Below are 26,343 nucleotides of genomic sequence, written 5' to 3' on the forward strand. Positions count from 1 at the left end.
CCACAGAAAATGGGGTAGATACTAAATGAGAAAGTGAGGACTGCAGATGCTGGAGATCAGAGATGAAAATGTGTTGCTGGAAAAATGCAGCAGGTCAGGCAGCATCCAAGGAGCAGGAGAATTGACGTTTCGGGCATGAGCCCTTCTTCAGGAATGAGGAAAGTGTGCCCAGCAGGCTAAGATAAAAGGTAGGGAGGAGGGACTTGGGGGAGGGGCGTTGGAAATGCGATAGGTGGATGGAGGTTAAGGTGAGGGTGATAGGCCGGAGTGGGGGTGGGGGCGGAGAGGTCAGGAAGAAGATTGCAGGTTAGGAAGGTGGTGCTGAGTTCGAGGGTTGGGACTGAGACAAGGTGGGGGGGAGGGGAAATGAGGAAACTGAAGAAATCTGAGTTCATCCCTTGTGGTTGGAGGGTTCCTAGGCGGAAGATGAGGCGCTCTTCCTCCAGCCATCATGTTGCTATGGTCTGCCAGAAGAGCGCCTCATCTTCCGATGCTTGGCTAAAATGTGTCGTCCAGCATTCGATTATCTAAACAAAATACTCCCTGCCCGCGTCATTCAGATAATCAAGGTTCCTCTGTGCATGTATTTGGAAAAGCAAGGACTGATTAGGATTAGTAAGTGTAGCCTTTTGCTTGGGAAATCATATCTCTCAAACTTGATTGAGTTTTTTTTGAAGAAGTAACAGTGGTAGATGTGATCTATATAGACTTCGGTAAGGCGTTCGACAAGGTTCCTCATGGGAGACTGCTTAGCAAGGTTAGATCTCATGGAATACAGGGGGAGCTAGCCATTTGGATACAGAACTGGCTGAGAGGTAGAAGACAGAGGGTGGTGGTGGAAGGTTGCTTTTCATACTGGAGGCCTGTGGCTATTGGTATGCCACAAGGTTTGGTGCTGTGTCCACTGCTTTTTGTAATTTATATAAATGATTTGGATGTGAACATAGGAGATATTGTTCGTAAGTTTGTAGATGACACCAAAATTGGAGGTGTAGTAGACCACGAAGAAGGTTACCCTAGAATTCCTCGGGATTTTGATCAGCTGGGCCAATGGGCTGAGGTGTGGCAGATGGAGTTTAATTTAGATAAATGCGAGCTAGGGCATTTTGGAAAAGCAAATAGGGCAGGACTTATACACTTTTCTAATAAATATTTTATTGAGAAAAAAATTTGTAATATTTTACAAAATTACATAATCACTACAAAATAGTGTGACAACTTTGTAACATAATAACAATAACAGAAAACAAAAACTACTACTCTACTCAACAAACCATTGAGGAGAGGGGGGAAAGAAACTACAATTCAACAAATAATTTATTAAGTTACCTTAGTATAACTCGGTTTAAATTACATTCAGTTAAATTACTACACTCGGTGCAATCCCACCAAAGCTTCCCACCAATGAGAGCTTTAGTAAGTAAACCCGTATTTGTTCAGGATTCATCACCCGCCCCACTCCCCCACCCCACTCCCAGGGGCCCCTGGACCACTAGACATAGCTCTCATGACTACATAAAGGCCCTGATCAATATAGCCGAAAAGTCTGCATCTATATAATTCAGAAAGGGCCACCATTTCTACAAAACAGCTCCATTTTCTGGTGCACCATACTCGTAAGGAAGTACAGGGGTATCTGCTGCATAACTAATCTGCACCAGCCTGAAAGTCCCGGGGGCTTCTCCGACACCCAGCTCATTTAGAATGTTCTTCATTGCACAAAATGAAAGAATGTTAAACAATTTCTTCCCATGCACGTCCAAAGAGGGGAGATTTGGAAGACCCAAGAGGAGGGACACCAGATCCAACTTAATCTCAGTTCCCAAAACCACCTTCAAAACACTCGCTATGGCATCTGAATACCAGCGAAGCTTGTGGCAAAACCACACTGAGTAAGAGTGCCAACATCTGTTTTACATTTGGGGTACATTGGCTCCTGTCTTAAAATTCGCAAGCTGCCCCTCCAGTGCCAAATGAGCCATTTGGACTACCTTCGGTTGCATAGCCTGCGTCCTGTTACAAATGAAAATCTTCTTTACATTCTCCAAAATATCCTCCCACACTTCTGACGAGATTTCCACCCACAGTTCCTGAGTCCAGATTCTGCATAGCCGCTCAATGTCCTTTGAAACATTACTTCCTAACAAGTCATGATTTGGAGATGCCGGTGTTGGACTGGGGTGTACAAAGTTAAAAATCACACAACACCAGGTTATAGTCCAACAGGTTTAATTGGAAGCACACTAGCTTTCAGAGCGTCGCTCCTTCATCAGACGGTAGTGGAGGGCTCAATCCTAACACAGAATTTATAGCAAAAATTTACAGTGTGATGTAACTGAAAAATTGATTCTGTTAAACCTTTCATCTGTTAGAATTCCGTGATAGTTTCACTTCTTTCATGTGTAAATCACAAAACCTTTTTTTAAAAAGTTGCATTCTCGGGTTAGCTGTTAACAATGATGATAGTTAGACAATATGTTGAAGGTGTTAGCCCCCTGTGTTCTCTGTCTATGCCATAATGTTTAGATTGATTCTAATCTAAAAAGTGAGATAAGAGTTTTACATGAATTCATGCAGTTTTTGAGCAAAGTACAATGTACTTGCAGGGTTACATTGTACTTTGTTCAAAAACTGAATGCTCCTGGGTCATCGCGATCTTGAATCCCCCAGGACTTATACACTTAATGAGCAGTGTTGATGAACTAAGAGACCTCCTGAGTGCAGGTTCATAGTTCCTTGAAAGTAGAGTTGCAGGTTGATAGAATAGTGAAGAAGGTATTTGGTATGCTTTCCTTTATTAGTCAGAGTCTTAAGTATAGGAGTTGGGAGGTCATGTTGTGGCTATACAGGACACTGGTCTGGCCACTTTTGGAATATTGCATGCAATTCTGGTCTCCTTGCTATTAGAAGGATGTTGTGAAAAGCGTTCAGAAAAGATTTATAAGGATGTTGCCAACATTGGAGGATTTGAGCTATCGGGAGCGGCTGAATAGGCTGTGACTGTGTTCCCTGGAGTGTTGAAGGCTGAGCGGTGACCTTATAGAGGTATGGGTATATGAATAGGAAGGATTTAGAGGAATATAGGCCAAGTGCTGGCAAATGGGACTAGATTAGGTTAGGATATCTGGTTAGCATAGACGAGTTGGACCAAAGGACCTGTTTCCATACTGTACGTCTCTGTCACTCTGACTCCATGACCCTGTGGAACATACAGGGATTCAAGGCATCCAATAGCAGCTCATTCAGAAATCATTACAAACTAGTATTGTGTTGCCTGGAATATATTATAACTAAGGGACGATTTGTTGTAGCTTTAAGCTGCTGCAGAGAACTGAATGAGTTAAATGGTCGAAAATTATCTCCATTGGTTGCGGAATTTGGGACAGAGAAATGGTGAGGAAGATAATGTTGCTGAAGTTTCTGTAAAAGAAGTACATTAGTTGAGAAACTCGCTAGCTAACAACTGGAAAAAGATAAGTTGGTGGAAAGGTCTGCTGTACTTAAAGGTGAGAAGTCACAGATACAAGAAGGGATCTATACAAAGAAGTGACTGAGGAATTAATGGTGGAAACTCGAGTGGAATGTATACTGGCTGTAGCCTCCCAATCTTTCCTGGAGAAATATGCTTTTGTTTAAACAAAGATTCTAAGGATAAGCCCAGCCAACTACAGGCCAATTTGTTAACCTTAATGGGGAAAACTCTTTAGATATAATAACTTCAAACAAAATTAACAGTCATTTGATCAAGGATAGATGAAGGAAAACAAGCACAGATTTATTTAAGATCTATAATGTTCAGCTAAACTTAGCAAGTTTTTTGATTGAGGTAACAAAGAAGGTTAATGAGGGTACTATGATGTGGTGTATATGGACTTTCAGAAGGCTTTTGACAAAGTGCTGCATGAGGTGGTCTCGTTATGAGTTTGGTAGTCTCCCTGTTTCTGAGCTCACAGCTCCAGATTCAAATCCCACTCTAGGACTTGATGGCCAAGGATGGTGTGATCATAATGTGGCCAAACTCCAGGTTATGTACCAGTGACAGGTGATGAAAACAAGGAAATTCCTGGTCAGCCACGTGCTGGAAAGAAATTAGTCACTTGACCAACTCTAACCACAGTTCCAGGTTGGAAAATGAGTGGAAAGGTGTAGGTTACCATGCACTTGAACTCCTAGAGGGTGCCAGTTGACTGAAGAGATGCTGTGCATCCAGTTGGTGCCAGTAGCAAGTAACTTCTGGCTGAGCTTGATTCAGAAACTGGCTCCTTCCCTTACTCTTGGTGCATGGTGTGGATTAGACCTGTCTTTGAACAGAGTATTCAAGGAGAAAAAGTGCCACGTATTTGGCCTGTGATCAAAGTTGAAAACAATGGATCACTAGGTACAGTGGCAGCATTGCCATGAACTTAGAAGAATGGCAGAACACAGTAGTAAATTGTTGTTTTTGAGACTGGAGGAAAAATATACTGAACTGCTGCATTTCATGATGTATATTAATGAATTTGATTTAGATGTACAAGGCACAAATTCAAATTTGCAGATGAGACAAAACCTGGAAGTATTGTAAACCATGAGGTGGATACTAATAAATCTCAAGATGATGTAGATTGGCTGGTTGAATGATTCTGGCCCCCACCCTCCTCTAGCTTATCTCTCCACGCTTCAGGCTCACTGCCTTTATTCCTGATGAAGGGCTTTTGCCCGAAACGTCGATTTCGAAGCTACTTGGATGCTGCCTGAACTGCTGTGCTCTTCCAGCACCACTAATCCAGAATCTGGTTTCCAGCATCTGCAGTCATTGTTTTTACCTGGTTGAATGATTGGACATGTGATGGACGAAACTTAATGAAGAGAAATATGAAGTGACATATCTTGGTAGGAAAAACAACAGGCAATATAGTCTGAAGGTTATAATTCTAGAGGAACTGAAATCTGGAAGTAAATGCTCATTAAATCATTGATGTTGGTAAGGGCTGGTTGAGAAAATAGTTTAAAAGCCTCGTGTTATTTGAGTTTTATAAGTAGTGAAAATGAATACAAGAAAAGAAAATGTGATAAGCTTTATAAAATGCCAGCCTCAACAAGAATATTGCATTCAATTCTAGTAATTCATTTTAAGAAGGATCTGGAGATAGTTTAGAGAAGGTGCAGTAAAGGTTTGAGAATAGTTGCATGGATAAGAGACTTCAGTTACAAAAAGAGATTGGATAAGTTGCAGCTGTTCTCCTAAAAATTTCAAAATGTCTTTAATAATGTACCATATAGTAAGCTCATGAGAGGATAGCACTACTTGGAACAGAATCTCTTGGAAACAGGCCATTTTGCCCAACAAGCCTACACTGACCCTCCGAAGAGTAACTCACCCAGACCCATTTGCCTGACTAATGCACCTCACCCACACATCTCTGAACACTATGGGGCAATTTAACATGGTCAATTCACCTAATCTGCACATCTCTGAATTGAGGGAGGAAACTGGAACACCCAGAGGAAACCTATGCAGATACGGGGAGAACATGCAAACTCCACACCAACAGTTGCTTGAGGCTAGAATCTCATCCAGATCCCTGGCGCTGAGGCAGCAGTGCTGACCACTGAGGCTCCATACCGCCACTTGTGGATTTAGTTGAACAATAGTTGACTGGATGAAAAATTGGCTAAAAAATAGAAAACAGAGAGGTAGTGTAAAGGATAGTTATCCAGTTTGGATGAAGGTAAAGAATGGGTTTTCTACATGGATGAATGTTTCATCCATTGATTCATAATTTACATTGATCTAGATTTATTAAATTTAATTCAATATCAAAATCTGTAGACAGTACCAAATATTAAGAATAGATATTTTAGAAGCTCACAGCTAGACACATGGCAGTTCAATAGCAAATAAACTGTCACACTGATAAATATGAAGTAATGCACTTTCTTAGGAAAAGAGAAACATCACAGAAACTATTGAATATGCAAAAACAAATAGGGCAGAAGGGCAAAAGGATTCACAAATATAGATAATAAGGTTAAAAACTGCATTGTATATCAGCAAAACAATTCTAAAAGGTATGTTCTTGAGAAGGTAATTCATTTTCAGCTTTTAGTTATCGTTCATTAAAGTTGCTTGAACACAACTGTTTTTTTTCTTGGATAATACTTGGATGTTTTCTTTCAGACCCAGAAAAATAACCACGTGATCTCTGAAACAGCAGGTAGGATGACACCGGAATCAGAGTAAGGGTTGTGTGTGGGAATAAAGAATTGAAGATCAACATTGAGGTTGGAACCAAGATGTTGATGTGTGATTTTTGCTCTTGTGTGAAACTAAACATTTGTTTTCTTAATATTTACTACTTACACACACACACATTCTTTTCTGTGGGGAGTCCCAATACCTGTGGAAGGGTGCAAAGGGGAGGTCCTAAGCCCTAGAAGGAAGTAAGACTAAGCATTGCAGTGGTGGGGTCAGATGTGCTTTTCTGGGCCTTGTCAGGATGGTATTGGTTGTATTCTAAGCACTAGGCCTTGTCACACTGAGAAAGGGACTGCAGGTGCAGGGCACTATCTGAATTCACGACTGTTCTCTCTCCAGTCCCAGAAACCTAATGTAAATCATCACAATAAGCAGGATAACAGATTCTGGTGTCAGCCAGACTGGGTTCAACTTGGGGAAGGCAAAGTAAGAATCTTCATACACATTGCAGATCTGTTGTCCAGTTATCCCATCCCCTTAAACCAATCCAAAATCATATTGGCTGACTCACTCTGTGTTCTTTATACATGTTTTATGATCATGTTGATTGCTTTGTAACCCATATGTGCTCCATATACCATAGATGATGTGTTGCAGACTGAGGAAGACAGCATATTGGTCCCAACAATTTCAGTACAGGTAATGAACATAACAAAACTTGTAACCCTTGTATACGTTCTCTAAACTGAACTACTCCACACATGATTTTGTTGGATTGGAGCATAAACAACTTACCAGCAGTACTTCCTTCTCTCCCTTTCCAGTTCTATGGATGAAATAGAATGAAAAGTCAAGGAGGGACAGAGGAGGTAGGGCAATGAGGGGTGCAGTAGGTAGAGAAAAAAGGGCTGGAATATGGTGGAAGAGAATAAAGAAAGAGAAGCTGGGGAGGGAGAGATTCCATTTCATGGGACACTGGCACCAGTATGAGGCGAGAAAGAACTCAATCGTTATGGTAGACATTGGACCAGATTCAAGATAATGGGGCATTTACAAAGATTTGTAACTAATAAGTGGGGGAACATTTCAGGTGGAAACATTTATGTAAAAGATAGTTTAATATCAATTTAAAAAGGAGTATAGTAACACTCAGAAATTATGTTTAAGAAACTAAAACGTGCAAACCTGAAATTTAGAAATAAGAATTGCATAGGTAGAACACTAGAGCAGTAAGACAGTTACAATGTGTGGCTCAAGAGGTATTCTTTATGCAAATGCAGGGAGGAAAAAGAATGAGATGAGCGAGTTGCAAAAACAAGTTCCACTTAATGGCTACATGTCATATCCTCTGTTGGGACATGGCTGTAAGGTGAATCAGGATTGGAAGCTAAATATGTCTGGTTCTAAGATCAATAGAAAAGGTAGACTGACAGGGAGCAAAGAGTGAGGATAAATGAGTGCTATTCTGCTGGCAATCAGTGACTAGTGGTGTCCCTCAGGGATCGGTGTTGGGACCACAATTATTTACAATTTATATAGATGATTTGGAGTTGGCGACCACGTGTATAGTGTTTAAAATTTGCCGATGTCACGAAGATGAGTGGCAGAGCAAAGTGTGCAGAGGACTGTGAAACTTTGTAGAGGAACATAGATACATTGAGTGAGTGGGCAAAGGTCAGGCAGATGGAATACATTTTAGTAAATATGAAGTCATACATTTTGGTAGGAGTAACAGTGAAATAAATTATTACTTGAATGGTAAAATGCACCATGCTGCTATGCAGAGGGACTTGGGTGTCCCTGTGCATGAATCGCAGAAGGTTGGTCTGCAGGTACAACAAGTAATTAGGAAGGGAAATTAAATTTTGTCCTTCATTGCTGAAGGAGTTGAGTTTAAAAGCAGAGAGGTAATGTTACAGCTGTACAAGGTGCTGGTGAGGCCATACCTGGAGTACTGTGTGCAGATTTGGTCTCCTTATTTAAGGCAGTATGTACTAGCATTAGAGGGGGTGCAGAGGAGTTTCACTAGATTGATTCTGGAGTTGAGGAGGTTCATTTATGAGGAGATACGGAGTAGATTGGATTATATTCATTGGAATTCAGAAGAATGAGGGGGGATCTTATAGAAACATAAAATCATGAATGGAATTGATCAAATAGAAATAAATAAGATGTTTCCATTGGTAGGTGAAACCAGGACAAGACGGCATGGGCTCGATTAGATGAACCAGGTTTAGAACTGAACTGAGCAGGAACTTCTTCACCCAGAGGGTTGTTAATCTATGGAATTCCTTCCCCAGGGAAGTAATTGACGCAACTATAGTAATCTCTTTTTTTTTAAAGGTAACCTAGATGCATTTTTGAAAAATAAAGTCATTAAGGGATATGGTGAAAATGTGCCTAAGTGGAGATGAGTCCGTGAAAAGATTAGCCATGATCATCATGAGTGATGGATTAGGCTCGAAGGGCCAGATGGCCTACTCCTGCTCCCAGTTCTTATCATCTTATGTAGGAAAAATAGTAGCAGGGAGGAATAATCTTGGCAATTAGGTTGAAATCACTTCACTAATAGAAGATGTGATCATGAGGGAAGCAAACATTTGTGACAAACGTTTTTATCATACTAGTATTTTTATTATTCATATTATTTGTTGTTATTATTATTATTGTTATCATTATTAAACTTGGATTCCAAAGTCGACATCAATGGATTTTGGATTTTATTTCTGAGCAAGTAATTTTTCTGTAAGGTTCAGACTTTTTTTTTCCTGCTGTGGGTCAAAACCGCATTTCTCAAATCATGTGACTGAAGCTAAATGGCGAAATAAGCTGCCTGCTAAGATGATCCCTGAAGTATTCACTAATTTGAGTTTTTACAACCCACAGAAAGGCTAGTGGGAAGCACATTCAGTTTAGAAGAAAAGATCCATACCAGCAAAAGTGTGGTTAGTTTTATCGTCCTCCACGCCATCAGAGCTAGAAAGAAATCTTGAGCTGTTTTAATAATCCAAGTATACTAAGCGTAAATGTGCATAAATACCCAGAGCCTAATTAGATGTATCCCAGGCTGCTATGGGAGGCAAGGGAAGAAATTTCTGGGCCCTTGGCATAGATATTTAACATTTCACTGGAGGATAGCTAATGTGGTTCCTTATTCAAGAGCAGCAAGGATAGGCCAGCTAATTACAGACAAGTTATTCTGACTTCATTGGTGGGGAAATTATTAGAAAATAAGAATTAGAAAAAAAAAGACAGGGATAATCAACACTTGGAAAGGCAGGAATTGATCAGGTTCTGGATTAGTGGTGCTGGAAGAGCACAGCAGTTCAGGCAGTATCCAAGGAGCAGCGAAATCGACGTTTTGGGCAAAAGCCCTTCATCAGGAATAAAGGCAGAGAGCCTGACGCGTTGAGAGATAAGCTAGAGGAGGGTGGGGGTGGGGAGAAAGTAGTATACAGTACAATAAGTGAGTGGGGGAGGGGATGAAGGTGATAGGTCAGGGAGGAGAGGGTGGAGTGGATAGGTGGAAAAGGAGATAGGCAGGTAGGACAAGTCCGGACAAGTCACGGGGACAGTGCTGAGCTGGAAGTTTGGAACTAGGGTGAGGTGGGGGGTAGGGGAAATGAGGAAACTGTTGAAGTCCACATTGATGCCCTGGGGTTGAAGTGTTCCGAGGCGGAAGATGAGGCGTTCTTCCTCCAGGCGTCTGGTGGTGAGGGAGCGGTGGTGAAGGAGGCCCAGGACCTCCATGTCCTCGGCAGAGTGGGAGGGGGAGTTGAAATGTTGGGCCACAGTGCGGTGTGGTTGATTGGTGCGGTTGTCCCAGAGATGTTCTCTAAAGCGCTCTGCTTGGAGGCGCCCAGTCTCCCCAATGTAGAGGAGACTGCATCGGGAGCAATGAATGCAATAAATGATATTAGTGGATGCGCAGGTAAAACTTTGATGGATGTGGAATGCTCCTTTAGGGCCTTGGATAGAGGTGAGGGAGGAGGTGTGGGTGGAGGTTTTACGGTTCCTGTGGTGGCAGGGGAAGGTGCCAGGATGGGAGGGTGGGTTGTAGGGGGGCGTGGACCTGACCAGGTAGTCACGGAGGGAACGGTCTGGTTTCCAGCATCTGCAGTCATTGTTTTTACCTCAGGAATTGATCAGGGTTATTTGGCACTCATGTATTGGAGGGAGATCCTGTTTCATTAATTTAGTTGAGTGTTTTCAACAGGTGATTGTTGATGAGGCTAGCACAGTTGATGTGGTTTACATGGATTTCAGTAAAGGCTTTGACAAGCTCTGACATAGGCTGGTCCAAAAGGTAAGAGTCCATGGGATCCAAGGCAAAATTGTCTTGCAAAGAGGAGGCAGAAGCTGATGGTGGAGAGTTATTTTTGTGATTAGAAATCTATGATGGACACTGTACCACAGGGAAAGGTGCTGGTATCCTTGCTGTTTGTTAATGACTTGGATGTGCAAGTAAGACCAGAGGGCATAGGTTTAAGGTGAGGGATAAGTGATTCAGAAGAAATCTGAGGAAAAAGGTTTTCTCCCCGAGGGTGATAAAAATATGGAATATGCTTCCTGAGAGGATGATGGAGGTAGGTACTCTCGTAAGATTTAAGAAGCATACAGGCAAGCACTTGAAATACCAGAGTATAGTAGGCTACCAAGTGGAGGTAAATGGTATTAGCCTTTTTGGTGGTATTTAGTTGCAAAGACATGGTGAGCTGAAGAGCCTGTTTCTCTGCTGTATAATTTTATAACTCAGTAGATAGAGCTAGAACTAGCCCTGAACCTTAAGAGTTCAGTGAGTAAATGTGAGTGAGTAGGCCTATGGCAGTGTATTTTGCAGAGAGACCGTAATGGAGAAAATCACAATTGGTGACTCTATGGAAAGTTGCTGCAAGGTAAAACTTACAGCATCATCAAATTAGCAATGATAATTCACTGGGATTAAGCGTCTGGAGAATGTTGCTAAGAAAACATTGAAGAAAGCATGCCAACGCACTTTTCACCCTGTTGGCCTGCAATTCCACTTACTATGTTTATTTGTTAAAAGTACATTGGCATCCTTGTATGAAAATGTTCAGTGACTGGCAACTAGCCACAGTAACCAAATTTACAAAAATAAATGGTGGTCTTTCAAGCAGGTTTCATTTTCGAATCTGGTTCTATTTTGCCAGTGGTTGAGTTCATAACGCTGTGAAGATTCTATGGAAATAGCAAATCTTTTAAACTGCATGGCAGTTCTGTATATAGTCAAAAAGTGTAGTGCTGGAAAAGCACAACATATCAGTCAGCATCCGAGGAGGAGGAGAGTAAACATTTTGGGCATGAGCCTTTCATCAGGAATGTAGTGGGGTAGGGGCCCAAGGGGGCTGAGAGATAAATGGGAGGGGGGATGGGTGTTAAGACACAGGGTAAATTGTCCTGCTTCATTTAAAACCAGCAACACAGAAAATATTTATCCCGTGCAGTAATCTGCAAAAGTTCGAGTGACCAAGAACGACGGAAAGTAAAAATTAACAACTTTATTTCTTAAAGTATAACAGAATAATTAACAAACCACTATTTACAATTTCTTTTACCTTCCCTTCTATAATACTACTCTGCTAAAATTCCCAATTAAGATTTACAAAACAACATTTCTTATCTCAAAACCAGGCAGCTTTCATTCTTCTATTCGGATCTTCCTGTATCTTCTGTTGTTTTTCTTAAGAATTTCTTCATCATTGGTTACTGATCAAAAAGGTGCCATTTTAAGAGGGCTATTTTTCAGGCAGTCTGTTTTCATCCTGGGCTTGTCAGTTCTCCTCTCAACTGTTCAATATTCCCCTGTTCTTATACCCCAGAGCATTGGATTGTATTATTGGCTTTTAAGATTGTCAGTATACTCAATTCAATTTTGGTTGGAAATTGGTATTTTTTATTGGGCTACAATTTACACTAGGTAAAAACAATGACTGCATATGTAATTACACCGGCTTAAGTAGAACAGTTGATCTTCAGTAATTACACCGGCACCATTCCCCACCTCTTCCTCTGCTACATTGATGACTGCATTGGCGCCACCTTGTGCTCCCGCGAGGAGGTTGAGCAATTCATCAACTTCACTAACATATTCCACCCTGACCTTAAATTTACCTGGACCATCTCTGACACCTCCCTCCCCTTCCTGGACCTCTTCATCTCCATTAATGACAACCGACTTGACACTGACATTTTTTACAACCCACTGACTCCCACAGCTACCTGGATTACACCTCTTCCCACCCTACCTCTTGCAAAAATGCCATCTCGTATTCCCAATTCCTCCGCCTCCGCCGTATCTGCTCCTTGGAGGACCAGTTCCACCATAGAACACACCAGATAGCCTCCTTCTTTAGAGACCGCAATTTCCCTTCCCACGTGGTTGAAGATGCCCTCCAACGCATCTCGTCCACATCCGCACCTCCGCCCTCAGACCCCACCCCTCCAACCGTAACAAGGACAGAACGCCCCTGGTGCTCACCTTCCACCCTACCAACCTTCGCATAAACAAAATCATCCGCCAACATTTCCGCCACCTCCAAAAAGACCCCACCACCAGGAATATATTTCCCTCCCCATCCCTTTCCGCCTTCCGCAAAGACCGTTCCATCCGTGACAACCTGGTCAGGTCCACGCCCCACTACAACCCACCCTCCCATCCTGACACCTTCCCCTGCCATAGCAGGAACTGTAAAACCTGCGCCTACACCTCCTCCCTCCGCCGTAGAGGAGCATTCCACATCCATCAAAGTTTTACCTGCACATCCACTAATATTATTTATTGCATTCATTGCTCCCGATGCAGTCTCCTCTATATTGGGGAGACTGGGCGCCTCCAAGCAGAGTGCTTTAGAGAACATCTCTGGGACAACCGCACCAATCAACCACACCGCACTGTGGCCCAACATTTCAACTCCCCCTCCCACTCTGCCGAGGACATGGAGGTCCTGGGCCTCCTTCACCGCCGCTCCCTCACCACCAGACGCCTGGAGGAAGAACGCCTCATCTTCCGCCTCGGAACACTTCAACCCCAGGGCATCAATGTGGACTTCAACAGTTTCCTCATTTCCCCTTCCCCCACCTCACCCTAGTTCTAAACTTCCAGCTCAGCACTGTCCCCATGACTTGTCCGGACTTGTCCTACCTGCCTATCTCCTATTCCACCTATCCACTCCACCCTCTCCTCCCTGACCTATCACCTTCATCCCCTCCCCCACTCACTTATTGTACTGTATGCTACTTTCTCCCCACCCCCACCCTCCTCTAGCTTATCTCTCCATGCGTCAGGCTCTCTGCCTTTATTCCTGATGAAGAGCTTTTGCCCGAAATGTCGATTTTGCTGCTCCTTGGATGCTGCCTGAACTGCTGTGCTCTTCCAGCACCACTAATCCAGAATACAATTTACACTGATGGGCAGAATTTGAATTTGATTTTGTCTCCAGGCAACAAACTACGCAAATTGTTCAGCCCAGTGTTACTTACATTGTTGTTATTGAATACATTTGGTGCTGTGTCCAGTAGCTCTGCTTTTAACTCTTGAAGGTACACCCACATCTTCATAACAAGGGCTGGGGGAAGGTAACTTGGAAGGTGATATGTTGATGATGGTGATACGTCGGAACAGGGGATGGAGCAGAAGTAAGATGGACATAGAACATTACTGCGCAGCGCAGGCCCTACGGCCCTTTGTTATGCCGACCTGTTAAACAAATCTGAAGTCCATTCAGCTACACTATTCCATTATCATCCATATGTTTATCCAATAACCATTTAAATGCCCTTAAAGTTGGCAAGTCTGCTACTTTTGCAGGCGGGGCATTCCAGGTCCTTACTACTCTGCAAAAATAACCTATCTCTGACATCTGTCCTATATTTATCACCCCTCAACTTAAAGCTATGTCCCATCATGTGAGCCATCACCACCTGAGGAACAAAGGCTGTTATTCTCCATCAGATCTAATCCTCTGATCATCTTTTATGTCTCAATTAAGTCACGTCTCAACCACCTTCTCTCTAACGGAAATTGCCTAAAGTTCCTCAACCTTTCCTTGTAAGACCTTCCCTCCATACCAGCCAACATTTCTGGTAAATCTTCCCTGCACCCTTTCCAATGCTTCCACATCCTTTCTATAATGCAGCAACCAGAATTGTACGGAATACTCCAAATGCAGCCACACCAGAGCTTTCTGCAGCTGCAACATGACCTCATGCCTCCAGAACTCGATCTCTCTACCAATAAAAGCTAACACACCATATGTCTTCTTAACAACTCTATTAACTTGGGTGGCAACTTTCAAGGATCTATGCACATGGACACCAATATCGCTCAACTTATCCACACTACCAAGAATCTTACCTGATTTGGAGGTGCCGGTGTTGGACTGGGGTGTACAAAGTTAAAAATCCCACAACACCGGGTTATAGTCCAACAGGTTTAATTGGAAGCAGACTAGCTTTCGGAGCATCGCTCCTTCATCAGGTGATAGTGGAGGGCTCAATCCTAACACACACAATTTATAGCAAAAATTTACAGTGTGATGTAACTGAAATTATACATTGAAAAATTGATTCTGTTAAGTCTTTCATCTGTTTGAATACCATGATAGTTTCACTTCTTTCATGTGTAAATCACAAAACTGTTTTTAAAAAGTTGCATTCTCAGGTTAGCTGTTAACAATGGTGATAGCTGGACAATATGTTGAAGGTGTTAGCCCCCTGTGTTCTCTGTCTATACCATGATGTTTAGATTGATTCTAATCGAAAAAGTGAGATAACAGAGTTCTACGTGAATGCAGTTTTTGAGCAAAGGATAATGTAACCCTGCAAGTACAAATTCACCCCACAAAATGAGTGCATGTGGGTTTTTGTCTGTGTGTCTGTCTGTCTGAGTTAGGGGTTGTGAGTCTGAGAAAATGTGTGTGTAGTGAGTGTAGAGTGTCTTAAGTCTGTGAGGGGGTGCATGTGGGAGTGTGTGTGGCTGGAAGGGTGTGTGTGTGGGTGTCTGTGTGCGCATCTGTGTGTATAGGAGTGCGTGTGTGTATGTGTATAGTGCAATGGTGGTCACCTGTAATGTGACATGAAAGCAAGGTCCCGGATGAGGCCCTCCCTATGGGTGCCTGCTCGGCCACTTTTCGCTGCTGCCTGTCCCGATGTCCACCTTGGAGGATGGTCACCCGAAGGTCCGAGGTCGAATGTCCTGGACCACTGAAGTGTTCCCCAACTGGGAGGGAACACTCCTGTCTGTTGATTGTTGTGCGGTGCCTATTCATCTGTTGTCGTAGCCTTTGCTCGGTTTCCCCAATGTACCATGCCTCCGGGCATCCTTGCCTGCAACGTATAAGATAGACAACGTTGGCTGAGTCACATGAGTACCTGCCATGTGCAAGGTGGTAGGTGTCCCCACACGTAATAATGGTATCTATGTCCACAGTCGGACACGCCTTGCAGCGCCTACCGTGACAGGGTTGTATGGAGTTGTCCTGACAGCTGGGCAGCTTGCTACGAACAATGACCTGTTTGAGGTTTGGCGGTTGTTTAAAGGAAGTAGTGGAGGTGTTGGGAAGGTCTTGGTGAGGTGCTCATCCTCATTAGTAATGTGTTGCAGGTCACTAAGAACATGGCGTAGTTTTTCAGCTCCTGGGAAATACTGAACAAATCTTACCATTGCCATCTTACCAGAATCGTAGCATTAGCCCAATACTCTATATTTCTGTTACTCCTTCCGAAGTGAATCACTTCACACTTTTCCACATTAAACTCCATTTATCACCTCTCAGCCCAGCTCTGCAGATTATCTGTGTCTCTCTGTAATGCGCAACATCCTTCTGCACTGTCCACGGCTCCACTGACCTTAGTGCCATCCGCAAATTTGCTAACCCATCCTTCTATGCCCTCATCTAGGTAATTTATAAAAATGACAAACAGGAGTGGCCCCAAAACAGATCCTTGCAGTACACCATGAGTAACTGAACTCTAGGATGAATATTTCCCATCAACCACCACCTTCTGTCTTCTCACAACCACCCAATTTCTGATCCAAACCGCTAAATCATTCTCAATCCCATACCTCCATATTTTCTGCAATAGCCTACCATGGGGAACCTTATCAAACACTTCACTGAAATCCATGTACACTACATCAACCGCTTTACCTTCACGCACCTGTTTGATCACCTTCTCAAAAAACTCTAAGGTTTGTGAAGTACAACCTACCCTTCATAAAACCGTGTTGACTATCCCTAATCAAGTTATTCCTTTCTAGATGATTATTAATCCTATCTCTTATAATCCTTTCCAACACTTTCCCCACAACTGAAGTAAGGCTCACAGGTCTATAATTACCAGGGCTGGCTCTACTCCCCTTCTTGAACAAGGGGACAACATTTGCTATTCTCCAGTTTTCGGGCACTATTCCTGTAGACAATGATGACATAAAGATCAAAGCCAAAGGCTTTGTAATCTCTTCCCTGGCTTCACGGAGAATCCTAGGATAAAAATCCCATTTGGCCCAGGGGACTTAGCTATTTTCACACTTTCCAGAATTGCTAACATTTCCTCCTTGGGGACCCTTGGGGAACCTTGTCGAACGCCTTACTGAAGTCCATATAGGTCACATCTACTGCTCTGCCCTCATCAATCCTCTTTGTTACTTTTTCAAAAAACTCAATCAAGTTTGTGAGACATGATTTCCCACGCACAAAGCCATGTTAACTATCCCTAATCAGTCCTTGCCTTTCTAAATACATGTACATCCTGTCCCTCAGGATTTCCTCCAACAACTTGCCCACCACTGAGGTCAGGCTCACCGGTCTATAGTTCCCTGGCTTGTCTTAACCGCCCTTCTTAAAACAGTGACACCACATTTGCCAATCTCCAGTCTTCTGGCACCTCAATGATACAAATATCTCAGCAAGAGGCCCAGCAATCACATATCTAGCTTTCCACAGAGCTCTCTGGTACACCTGATCAGGTCCTGGGGATTTATCCACCTTTAACCATTTCAAGACAACCAGCACTTCCTCTTCTGTAATCTGGACATTTTGCAAGATGTCACCATCTATTTCCCTACAGTCTATATCTTCCATGTCCTTTTCCACAGTAAATACTGATGCAAAATATTCATTTAATATCTCCCCCATTTTCTGTGGCTCTACACAAAGGTCGCGTTGCTGATCTTTGAGGGGCCCTATTCTCTCCCTAGTTACACTTTTGTCCTTAATATATTTGTAAAAGCCCTTTGGATTCTCCTTAATTCTATTTGCCAAAGCTATCTCATGTGCCCGTTTTGCCCTCCTGATTTCCCTCTTAAGTATACTCACACTTCCTTTATACTCTTCTAAGGATTCACTTGGTCTATCCTGTCTATACCTGACATATGCTTCCTTCTTTTTCTTAACCAAACCCTTCATTTCTTTAGTCATCCAGCATTCCCTATACCTACCAGCCTTCCCTTTCCCCCTAACAGGAATATACTTTCTCTGGATTCTTGTTATCTCATTTTTGAAGGCTTCCCATTTTCCAGTCGTCCCTTTACCTGCGAACATCTGACTCCAATCAGCTTTCAAAAGTTCTGGCCTAATACTATTGGGGGGGGGTCTATAATACAATCCCAATAAGGTGATCATCCCTTTCTTATTTCTCAGTTCCACGCAAATAACTTCCCTGGATGTATTTCCGGGAATATTCTCCCTCAGCACAGCTGTAATGCTATCCCTTATCAAAAATGCCACTCCCCCTCCTCTCTTGCCTCCCTTTCTATCCTTCCTGTAGCATTTGTGTACTGGAATATTAAGCTGCCATTCCTGCCCATCACTGAGCCATGTTTCTGTAATTGCTATGATATCCCAGTTCCATGTTCCTAACCATGCCGTGAGTTCATCTGCCTTCCCTGTTAGGCCCCTTGCATTGAAATAAATGCAGTTTAATTTATTAGTCCTACATTGTCCCTGCCTGCCCTGACTGTTTGACTCACTTCTGTTCTCAGCTGTACCCGTCTCAGATCGATCTCTTTCCTCAGTATCTCCCTGGGCACCCCCCACCTTACTAGTTTAAATCCTCCCAAGCAGTTCTAGCAAATTTCCCTGCCAGTATATTAGTCCCCTTCCAATTTAGGTGTAATCCGTCCTTCTTGTACAGGTCACTTCTACCCCAAAATAGATTCCAATGATCCAAAAATGTGAATCCTTTTCCCATACACCAGCTCCTCAGCCATGCATTCATCTGCTCTATCCTCCTATTACTGCCCTCACTAGCTCGTAGCACTGGGAGTAATCTAGATATTACTACCCTTGAGATCCTCCTTTTTTAAATTTCTGCCTAACTCTCTGTAATCTCCCTTCAGAATCTCAACCTTTTTCCTTTGTATGTCATTGGTTCCAATGTGGACAATGACCTCCTGCTGGCCCCTCTCCCCTGTGAGAACATTCTGCACCCTCTCTGAGACATCCTTGATCCTGGCACCAGGGAAACAACACACCATTCTGCTTTTTCTCTGCTGGCCATAGAAACGGCTGTCTGTACCTCTGACTACAGAATTCCTTAACACAATTGATCTCTTGGAAGCTGACGTACCCCTTATTGCATTACAGCCAGTCTCAATACCAGAAACTTGGCTGTTCGTGCTACATTCCCCTGAGAATCCATCACCCCCTACATTTTCTAAAACAGCATACCTGTTTGAAATGGGTATATCCACAAAAGACTCCTGCACTAGCTGCCTACCTCTCTTACCTTTCCTGGAGTTAACCCATCTATGTGACTGTATCTGAGACTTTCCCCCCTTCCTATAACTGCCATCCATCACAATGTTGCTGTTGCAAATTCCTCATCGCTTCTATCTGTCTCTCCAGATCGAGTGGATCGGTTGATAAGTTTCGCATCCAACAGCATTAATGGCAGATATAATCCGCAGTAACCCTTAAACTCTCTTTAAACTCCACATCAGACAAGAAGTACATATCACTGCAAAGGCCATTTTTACACCTTCACAATCTACAGACCCAGAAAATAACACCGTCTTATTCCTCTACAAACACTGCCCCAGGTGAAGTTATTAGCTATGGCTGATATTTTAAGTTTAATCAAGAGACTTATCTCCAAAAACACATAATCAAGAGAGAACCCACTGGACTCACTAATACAGTCTTTCTCTTGGACAGACTTAAAACAACAATTAACTGATCTGATTCTGTGCTGTGAACTTGGCCCAACAGTTCCTCTAAGATTAGTTGTGAATTTCACTGTTAATTTCCCAGATGCACTCTGATGTCCAGCGATGCACTAATTCATAAACTGTTTTTTCTTCCAAAGTTCCAAAACAATGCAACAGCATTTCAAACAGTAATTGCTGCTCCTGGAATTCGAGGAAATCCCCTCCAACACCTAAAATACCTTAAAAAAATGGTGCAGCTCTTCCAGCCAGAAGTTTTTCCCATCCACCATCTTGGATTACCCAGAATCCTATTTACCTATTGCCTTCCCACCCCACCCCACCCCCCTCCCATTTATCTTTCAGCCCCCTTGGCTTCTCCTCCCAACATTCCTGATGAAGGGCTTATGCCCAAAACACCAACTCTGCTGCTCCTCGGATACTGTCTGACCTGCTGTGCTTTTCCAGCACCACATTTTTTGACTCTGATCTCCATTATCAGCAGTCCTCACTTTCTCCTACTTTTATATTTCGGTGGTTGCAAGCAGTTGTGAGGCATTAGAATGTATAAATGCTGAGATTGGACAAGCATGTGCTGCTTATAATCAGTATTTTATCTTTCACATAAATTAGGCTAAACCAGCTAACCATATCAGGAAGGTATTGAATTTCTTGAATGTGTTCAGCTTAGTTCCCTGCAACATTACATTACATGCTAATCATATAGGCCACATCAATCTTCTAATTCTAACATTTTTAATAGCCTAACAGCACATGAACATTTATCAAGTAACAATCATAACATATGATTGAGCTTAATGTCATGTTGAAAGGAATAAATGTGAAACAGAACCAAGGCTCTAGATTTCAGGAAGGCTCGCTTCAATGCAGTGAGACAGACATTGTTCTCAGTAAACTGAACAGATGTATCAATGGGTATAAAAACCAGCAGATCAACCAACAGGAATATGTTCAAAAAAGGTTTACCAGAATAGTGCTTGAACGCCATGGATTAAGTTATAAAGAGAGATTACACCAACTGGGCTTGTCCTCCTTGGAATTTCACAGGTAAAGGGTTAATTAAACTTTTTCAAACATTAAAAGGAAGAGACAGAACCAGTGGAGAGTGCAATTCCTGCTGGTTGATGAGGCTAAGACTGAAAGTGTAGATTAAAATATCTGAACTTTCAAGTGTGAAAGTAGGAAGGATTTCTACACTTAGAAGGTGGGGAGCTTTCTTCCATAGAGTAACTGGAAGATCAATTCAGTTGCAGATCAGTTTTAAATTTTAAATTTTAAACCTGAAAATGAGACTTATCTATTTACCAAAATTAAGGGTTGATTGGAACAGGCTTGACATCCTTCTGCTTTTTCCTGTTTTTTGTCATTTTTGGATGTGGGGCCAAAGAGAGGGAGAGAGAAAAACTACTGCTAAAATGAGAGATGAGGGAAGAGAGAGAGAGAGAGAGAATGTCAAGTGAAAGGGATCGTGGACCAGTGAAGAGAGGGTGGTGGGGTTGAAGTGAAAGAGAATTGAGGAGGTAAATTGAGAAAGAGAATGGGAGGTATGGCAAAAGAGAAAATGGGGGGGGGGAAGAGAGAATTTGTAGGCTATCAAAGTGAGAGAGTTAGATTTGGTGGGCAGAGCAAGAGAGAAAGGTGGTGAGGGGGCTGAAGTGAAAGAGAGAATGGGCTTGAGGCAGCAGTCGAAGTGGGGTGACAAAGCAAGGGAGAGCATGGTGGGGACAAAATAAAAGAGGGGGAGAGTGAGGAGATTATGCAAGAGTGTGCTGGGGCAGGTGAAGAGAGAAAAAGAAAGTTAGAGCCAAACGCATGACAGCAGGAGGGCTGGAATGTGAGAGTGTGGGAGGGGTTAAAAGCAAGAGTGTGTAGAATGAATGAATGTTTTTATGGTAGTGTGTCTTTTCTAGTGGAAATACAATAAAATGCAGTGAAATGAAGGACCGATGCACAAGAGTGTCAGGATGGTGATGCACAGGAGAATGTGGGGGTGTGAATAGTGAAACCATATTGGGGAACAAGTGGCAGGAGTGAAAATGAAAATGAGAGAAGTGTTGGGCAAAGTGCAAGAAAAGTCAGGAGGAGTAAGAGTGTGGGGAATGAATGATAAGAGTGTGGAGGACAAAGGACAAGTGTGTGGAGGGGATGAAGCGTGAGACAACATATAGGGGATGAAGGGCAAGAGTATGGGGAATTGTGAGTGTGAGGGTAGGCATCAAAGGGCAACAGAGTGTGGGGGGGGCAAAGTGGAGAGAGAGTATTAAGGGGAGAGAATGGAGTATGATGAGAATATGTGAGGAGGCAGAGAGTGAGAATAAGTGGTGAAGACGAATAGAGGGGTGTGAGTAAAGGGAATGAATAGGGTGAATAGGGCGGGCGCATGAGAGTCAGTAAACAAATGATAGACAGAGTGAAGGGAGAGAGAATTGATAGAAGGGGAAGGAAATTGAGGCAGATGTGGAATATTGGTGGAGGGGAGAAGAAACAGCGTCAAAGGGATCAAAGGAAAGGATAGAGGGATGATAGAGACAATTGGAAAGAGAAATAGCAGAAGGAGAGAGTATAGTGACACCAGAAAATCAGACCGTCAACCCAATGATGTTGATAGATTCAGTGACACTGGCCAGGGGCAACATTGTTGGTGGTGTTCCATTAGGCTCCACAGTGTCCATAAAGTTGGAGCATAGTGTTACTCTAATTGTCCTGCTGCTGATGGCAATGGGTTGCTGAGATGAGATGCTTGTGACGACTGGGTTTTCCAGCTGGTCAACTTCATGTTTTCATTTAATTATTTTCTTGCCAATGACAGAGTACTGATGAGATCGATTGTGATACTTGTTCCCTGCACAACCATGATTGCAGTGTACCAACAAAAGATGAGGATGTTAACAGCGGGCTGTCACATCTCAAATCCCCTAGCGTGAGTATTTGGAAGTATACTAAAATCTGAATGCCCTGCTGGGAGTATTTTGTTTCACCTTCTGTGTGCTCAAGGATGCAATGGGTTTCAATCTTTGTCTTGTGTACTGGGATGTACCAGGTATAACTCACCACTGTTTGTACAGGAATATTCTAGCAATTCACAAATTACTGATTGCCACATTTTAGACTGCATTCTAAATAGTCAAAGATACTTGGAAGAATTAATGTACTGATTTGTCTGTTGCTTGGGAACCTTTCTCTGTGTAACAACAGTGCTGTGATTTCTTGTAGTTAGACATTTAACAGGAGTGACCTTTTCATAATATCTTCCACCTTCACAAGAGTAAAAGTTTGACAGCGAAATAGTGATTTATCAGGATGTCACATGAACATCATTGAACTATCGTTATTCTGTCCACATCCTGAGCAAAGCTAACTATATCGCTTGTTTTGAACTTTCACAAGTTCACATGTAATTGCAGTGTGCAGAACACATTAATACAAGAATTGTGCTGGCTGTTTGTACACAGAAATTGCACGGGGTAGCTTGGAAGAAAAGATTTTTGCTTATGAAACTGTGATGCTGCTGAAGATTTGCCTTCCTTGTTAGATCCTTTCTTTAAAGTATTGAGCAGACTGAATAGCAATGTACTATTTGCTGGTACTGACCCATAACTAGAAGGCTAAACTGTGTGAGTCTTTTAAAACGTATTCTTTTATGGGATGTGGGTGTATTGCCCATCCTTAATTGCCCTTGAAGGTAGTGGTAAGCTGCGTTCTTAAACTACTGCAGTCCAAGTGGTTCAAGTATACCCACAGAGCTATTAGCAAGGGGATTCCAGAATATTAACTCAGTGACAGTGAAGGAATAGCAGTGCAGTTACAAATCAACTGGTGTGTGAATTGGAGGAGGTTTGCAGATGATGACGTTCCCATGTATTTGCTGCCCTTCTTCCACATAGTAGTGATATTGGATTTGGAAGGTGCTGTATCAGGAGCCTTGGTGAGTTTCTGCAAGGTACTTTTGTAGATGATTTACTGCTGCTACTGATCAGTGATGGCAGGACTGAATGTTTGTGGCCAGGCCCATTAGCCAGTATAAGGTCTAATATGGCCCCTCCTCTAGTTGGACTATCCACATACTGTTTCAAGAAACCCTCTTGGATACATTTAACAAATTCTGCCCTGTCTAAGCCTATTGATCTAAGGGAGGCCCAGTCAATATTGGGTAAACTAAAATCACCCACTAGGACCATTCTGTATTTATTGCATCTTTCCATTATCTGCTAACATATTTGTTCCTCAATGTCTCTGTAGCTGTTGGAGGGCCTATAGTATAATCATTACAGTACAGTTCAAATATGGCAGTTCACATGTTGCAATACAAGTCCATTTGACAATAGTATGTGGTAGTCTTGAGTGTCTGACACTACCTATAATGCAGATTACATCTACATTTGCACTACATTTGTTTTTCTCCTGTGTACAACCAGACCAATCTGACACTAAGGGTGTATAATGGTGGGGGCCCTTAAACTGCAGCCATTCTTCATAGAACCTTTGCAAAGACTGCATCAAGCATTAATACATCCTCATGTCCTGAAGTTTGGAATGTGCCAGATAGCAATACAGTCAGAGACCATTTCTCACTTTGAAATAGGAACAAGTTCTGAGCAGACCACAGATGAGTTGATTTGATTTTTGTACACATTTCGAAGCATTTCACAGAGCACAGAGTCTTGTGTTATGAAGCCATTTAGGATGGACCTTCACCAAAAAAAATTACCACAAGTTTTTATTCTTTGCAAATGTACATTTCAAAAAGAGAAGTGACCGTCTGTTCTCCATTCCAGAGGTATCTGGTGTTAACCATCTGCTTGGGGAATCATCTGACAGAACTCCTCATACCCCTTTTCAAAGTGCATCAAGGACATTGCATGTAGGCCACTATCTGATTGGCTTAGCATCACAGTTGTTTCTCACACAAGTTTTTCTATGAATGACAGATGATTTGGCATAGTCTGACTGAATAGAATGTTCTATGGCAGACAATTTTTTTTGAGTTTGGGGACAATAGAGCTTTAGAACGTTATATAATTTGATTATCCTGTTCCAATAAAGCAACCATACACAAAGATGACAATTGGTGAGGGTGATATTGGATACATTGTTTCCTCTTCAGCTGAAGATTCATGTTTCATGTCTCTGTGGGCAAAGTCCATTTTCAATCTCTAGGCAAACTGGAAGAAAAGCTTGGATAATTGTCATCACACAGAATTCGAGAATGGATCCTGCACCATGATCAAAAGTACTAACAGTATCTTGCAACAGTTGTTTGGGTTCCAAGAGGAACCATCACTCCCATATTCCCAGTTTCTACTTGACTCCAGTTATGTACACCCCTTTATTCTTGATGCATGCTACAGGCCCTCCAAAACACATTCCCAGCACACTCTGACTGCTTGATCTGATAGTGATGGAGACAAAGGATCGATAGGCCAAGTTTCCAAGAAGATGGTCTTACTTTTGTTATGATTTACTCTATCTCAGGCCAATTTAATTGGCCATAGATGCTTCTCAACCTGTGGACCAAAAGCAATTCTGAACACATTAAAATGATGCCTTCTTTGTAAAAGGAGGCCTTAAACTGAATGTGTCCAATGCCTAGGATTATTGCTCCTTTATGAACTCCTCTTAATGAGCTCAGCAAAAAGATTTGATACAAGTCTTGAGAGAGATAACAGCCTTGCTTGATTCTTGATTTTATCAGAATATCTTCCAATTTCCAAGCTCTGATGAAAATCATATGATTGCATTTGTATATAGTAGTTGAATCCAATTGCAGATTCTCTCCACAAAGTCTACTTTGGAAAGCACATGCACCATTTATGTGTGTGTAATTCTCTCATAACCCTTCTGGTTGAAGCTGATTAGGCTGATGACATTCCTCATACGTACACCATTTGGTATCAGAAAACTTGCCATCCAATAGCTGTTTCAAATTCAAAGAAGACAACTGACTTAATGTCAATCTCAATGTCACACATGAGACAGGCAGAGTTTGCCATTTATGCTGCAACCACTTGAGTTGCTGGTGTTCAGCTGCTGGGCGGGAGCAAGAAAATGTAGACACTAGGCTCCTTCATCGTGCAAAATGTTTATGGTAGTAATAGGATCCATTATATTGCACAAATCTTTCTTGCCCTGAAGTCTTGGTAAGGAATACAACAGATGCTTCACTAACTGATACTGTGTATTCTATCTTGTAGCTCAGCGGCAGTATGATGAGTTTGTACAGCAGTGCTGATTTTGGAAGTGTTGATGTGAGAGGTAGTATCACTTTTTCCCTGCATTATGATGAGAAAATTCAAGAGTTCCACATTCTCGTTTTGCAATGTGATGATCTTGCTGGAGTCAAGAAAAATCGTTCTGACCCGTAAGTACAAAATCTTTGGAGAAATGTAACTTTTACAAACATTTACTGATTTCCACAGATACCTTGACATCATTGAGGTGGTGGGATCCACATTGGCACAAAGTGGAACTGTATTTGGTTCAAAAATCACCAAGTGTGACTGTGTCCATGTCCAAGTGTGTATGTGAAACACGGTGGTTTATTTTATTTTAAATATTTCTGGCTACAGTACTTAGTGATTTTATGAACTTGATCACTTAACAGCTATGTGAAGAGCTATCTTCTCCCAGATAAATCATCCCGAAGCAAACGTAAAACCTCAGTGAAGAAAAAAACATTGAATCCTACATTCAATGAGAAATTAAAGGTGAGATAAGTTAGGTGTCTTAATTTTTATACATCTGTTAGTCAAACATACACAAATGCCATGACGTTTACATGATATATAATTAACACATCCCAACATATTCATCATATTGATGCCGAAACACCACATGGCATATCTTTATTCAAGCACCAAGACCACAATTCCACCTCCATGACATCACCACACTCTGCCTTGCCTCAACTCAATAACTACTGAAATGTTTCATTCTTGCTGTTTGGGAAAACAAAATCTGAATATGGTGTGAAGAGAGCCAT

At 42.2% G+C, this 26,343-nt stretch overlaps 1 protein-coding gene across 4 annotated transcripts in view; it reads left to right on the plus strand.

Moving 5' to 3' along the window:
- LOC140453474 (synaptotagmin-like protein 1) overlaps positions 1-26,343 on the plus strand; it is a 153,532-nt gene that overhangs the window by 100,490 nt on the left and 26,699 nt on the right. For all 4 annotated transcript variants that reach the window (XM_072548179.1, XM_072548182.1, XM_072548181.1 and 1 more), the window contains 5 exons: positions 6,161-6,197; positions 6,822-6,877; positions 22,174-22,284; positions 25,556-25,722; positions 25,966-26,068. In XM_072548179.1, the coding sequence (XP_072404280.1) occupies positions 6,161-6,197; positions 6,822-6,877; positions 22,174-22,284; positions 25,556-25,722; positions 25,966-26,068 (474 nt within the window). The remainder of the gene's footprint in view (positions 1-6,160; positions 6,198-6,821; positions 6,878-22,173; positions 22,285-25,555; positions 25,723-25,965; positions 26,069-26,343) is intronic.

Source organism: Chiloscyllium punctatum, chromosome 27 (genome assembly GCF_047496795.1).
Source record: "Chiloscyllium punctatum isolate Juve2018m chromosome 27, sChiPun1.3, whole genome shotgun sequence".
Lineage (NCBI taxonomy): Eukaryota > Metazoa > Chordata > Chondrichthyes > Orectolobiformes > Hemiscylliidae > Chiloscyllium > Chiloscyllium punctatum.